Below are 3,861 nucleotides of genomic sequence, written 5' to 3'. Positions count from 1 at the left end.
TAGCTCTATCTACCAAGAGCTAAGAGGAATCAAATCTCTAGAAGTGCATACATTTTCTCAAGTTTTGTAGTCAAAAAGTGATTTGTATGTTAAGAAATTCTATTCTTTTGGGCTCTTCGTTCTAGATTTGGAATTAAGATGGGTCTATGCTGGTAATAATGAAGACATGTCTAATTAATAAAAATCACAATCAATGTAATGAGTTTTTATTTTTTAAATATTATATTACTTTGTAATTATTATTATTAAAAATGATAAACAATAATTTGTTTTTATTAAAATGAATATATATAATGAAAAATAGTAATTATGTTGTGAATATATTTATTATTGTAAAGTATTTTCCAAATTATGCTATTTTATATATTAATGTAATGTTTATTTCATTTGATTGGAAATTAATTGAATGTGATAAAAACTTATTAAGAGATATAAATAACATTAAGATTAATATGGAAATGCAATCATGGATAATCATCATAGTAAAAATTATATATGTGAAAAGATACACCATAAATATCATTCAACAGTTACATGACAATTTATTTCACTACATACTAGAGCCAACACCCATTGTTTGGATCTCTATATAGGGAATCTATACATTCCATAGAAGAGTTGTGGTTTTTTAGGTGATAGACCCAACACCCATTGTTTGGCTCTCTCACAAAAGATGAAAACACAAACTACTCCCCAAATTCCAATCCCGAATCCGATCCCCAATGCCATTAATGACATCTTTTCATCTAGATGCTCAAGCCATCCCACTTCAATATGTGAACCACTATTATTATTGTCATCTTCTCTCACTGGGTTTGTCTTTCCATTGCAGGAATCTAAAGGACACCCATATAAGCACTTATTCCTTTGAAATGATGTTGCACTAAATGTGGAAAATTGTGTTCCTCCGGGGATTGGCCCGCAAAGATTATTAGATGAAACATCTAGCACAGCCAAGCTATGTAGTTCAGAGAGCTCTTGAGGAATCCATCCACTCAAATTATTCTTGGACAAGTCTAACTGCTCCAAAGTAGATATGTTACTGAGAGATGTAGGTATTAGCCCTTCTAATTGGTTCCCAGATAAATTTAACAACCGTAAGCCATCCAAAGTTCCTATGCTTGCAGGGATTTGTCCTATAAGATTATTGTTAGACAAATCAATTATGGTATCTTTTGGTGGCACATATGATAGAGTATATTCACTTCCTTTCATATTAATTGGCATTTCCCCACTTGGCATTTCCATTGGCATTTCATCAAATAAAGCTAAAGATTTGTTTGTAAATCCTAGAAGTCTTTCAAAATGTAATGGCATGTTTCCAGTGAATTTGTTGTTGGATAAATCCAACACAGACAATTGGGTGAAATTTGTTAACCATTCTGGAATGTCACCATGGAAATTATTGTAGCCAAAGTTCAAAATTTCCAAAGAACCAAAAAATTTCAAAAAATAAGGAAGTTTCCCAGACAATTTATTTCTCCTCAAATCCAACAACTCAATAGAAGAACAATTAACCAAAGATATTGGAAGAGTTCCAAAGAAATTATTAGTATGAGCAGAAAATTCAATTAAAGAAGTGCACTTTCCAATAACCTCAGGGATGGATCCTCCAAAATTGTTCATTGATAAATCTAAAAATTGAAGGGAACCTATGTGGCTAATACTATGAGGTATAATGCCAGAAATATTATTTTTATATATATTTAGGTAAATTAAAAACTTTAGTTTACCTATGCTATGTGGGATAGATCCAGTTAAATGGTTGTCTGATAAATCAAGATTTTCCAATGCGGTATTGACTTTCGGAATACGTGGAATGTTACCTATAAGGTTGTTAGTGCCTAGGTACAAGTCATATAGGGAAGTAGAATTGAATAGCGTGGAAGGAATGTGGCCAGTGAGAAAGTTATTGGATAATTGAATTTTAGTTATGTTTTTTATCAAACCCATAAACGAAGGGATTGGACCACTCAATTTGTTTCCCTCAGCCACAAAGTCTACCAGTGAAGTGCAGTTGCTAATCCAAGCTGGAATGCTTCCACTTATACTATTGTCGTCGAAGTAGAGTTGTTCCAACCTGACCAGGCGACCCAATTCCGATGGGATTGGACCACTCAAATGGTTGCTGCCGATATCCAAGACTGTAAGTGAAGTGCAGTTGCCCAGAGAAGTTGGGATGCTTCCACTCAAATTGTTGAGACTGAGCTGCAAATATTTAAGTGAAGTGCAATTTCCCAGAGAAGTTGGGATGCTTCCACTCAGAGCATTGCCGAGCAAGGAAATATATTCCAACTGAACGAGATGACCGAATTCTGTTGGGATTGGACCCCTCAATTCGTTGGTCCTCAGGTCCAAATTTTGAAGACGTGTACAATTACATAATTCCTTTGGAATTGAACCCTCAAGCGCATTATAAGAGAGGTCAAGTATTCGTAGCGCTTTCAGCTGCCCAAACTCTGGTGGAATTCTTCCACTCAAAACATTACCGGAAAGATCTAAAAGCCGCAGTAGAGAGAGGTTGCCAATATACGGGGAGAGCGTACCTTTCAATCCATTTTGGAGTGAAATTTCAACCACTCGTTTCGTCTTTGGTCTGCACGAAATTCCCTCCCACCGGCACACGTTATCCGAGTTATTGGCCGTCCAGTCGGAGAGCAATCCAAGTGGATCAGATATGATGCTCTTTTTGAAGCTCAGAAGCGCTTCCACGTCCCTTTTTTCATGATACTCGGCCATGGACGATTGAAACAGAGAGCGTTCCCCCATCATATTCCGTCCCTTCAAAGGAAAACGTTGAACAGAAGTGAATCCACCCGTCTGCTCATACACATCATGTTGATGACCTTCAGTATGCGTATGATGAATAGGCATTACTGCACCCATCATGAGAGAGCACAGACACATGATGAGGAAAAAAAGAAGAACACTTTTATAATGATCCATTTCTCTCTCCCACTCCAACCCAACTTCCTTCAAAGGCAAACGCTCTGAGTTTTGTGTTCTTCATCATGTGCATACAGATATTTATAATAATCACAACAGCAGTTGTCATGAACGATGTGTGTGTGAACATAAAGGAAAAACGTAATGCAATGAGAAAATTCCGAGAAGAGAGAAAATGGCGGTGTATTGACTTGACTCAGTGAAGTCAAGAAAGTGGTGGAAAACATCCAACAACTTAATTGGAATATTTGTGGTGGAGAATCTTCAACAATTTGATTGGAATTGATTGGAATTTTGTGGCATTGACATAAAATTAATTCTACATGTTCAGCAAAAACAAGACACAGAGAAATGGGCCTATTGATTTTGACTTGGAAACAGAGGGGGAAATGGGACTCTGGAGTTGGGAAATGAGAAAATGTTGTACTGTAAAATCATTCGAACTTCATTGAAACTTCGTTAGCTGCGTACCCGGAATAAAAAAAAACAAAACAGAGAAAAATGGAAAGAGCTAACCAGCCATCTCCAGGGTATTTAATGCCCAGGGATATGCACGTCGGTTAACGCGATAACACGCGAAAGCCAAGTTTCGGCATTAACTAATATTTTGGCTTTCGCGTTTTATCGGGCTAAGCTGCGTGCATATCCCAAGCATTAAATACCCTGGGGATGGCTGGTTAGCTCTTTCCGAGAAAAATGGACCTATTGATTTTGACTTGGAAACAGATGGGGAAATGGGACTCTGGTGTTGGGAAATGAGAAAATGTTGTACTGTAAAATCATTCGAACTTCATTGAAACTTCGTTAGCTGCGTACCAAGAATAACCAAACAAAACAGAGAAAAATGGGCCTATTCATATATTGACTTGGAAACAGAGGGAGAAATGGGACTCTGGAGTTGGGAAATGAGAAAAT

The 3,861-nt window shown here is 36.8% G+C and overlaps 1 protein-coding gene across 1 annotated transcript; it reads right to left on the bottom strand.

Moving 5' to 3' along the window:
* Window positions 1-585: 585 nt before the first annotated feature.
* Window positions 586-3,002, bottom strand: LOC149184191 (uncharacterized). The gene has a single exon (XM_089415259.1). It carries the CDS (start codon window positions 2,944-2,946, stop codon window positions 586-588), a length of 2,361 nt encoding a protein of 786 aa, XP_089271385.1. The 5' UTR covers window positions 2,947-3,002.
* Window positions 3,003-3,861: the final 859 nt, after the last annotated feature.

The sequence above is a fragment of the Pinus tabuliformis genome, chromosome 3_2, assembly GCF_031772625.1.
Source record: "Pinus tabuliformis cultivar Carrire ecotype Pingquan chromosome 3_2, CPIR1, whole genome shotgun sequence".
In the NCBI taxonomy this organism is placed as follows: Eukaryota; Viridiplantae; Streptophyta; class Pinopsida; order Pinales; family Pinaceae; genus Pinus; species Pinus tabuliformis.
The sequence above is the reverse complement of the archived record's forward strand: the minus strand, read 5'-3'. Positions and strand labels throughout refer to the sequence as shown.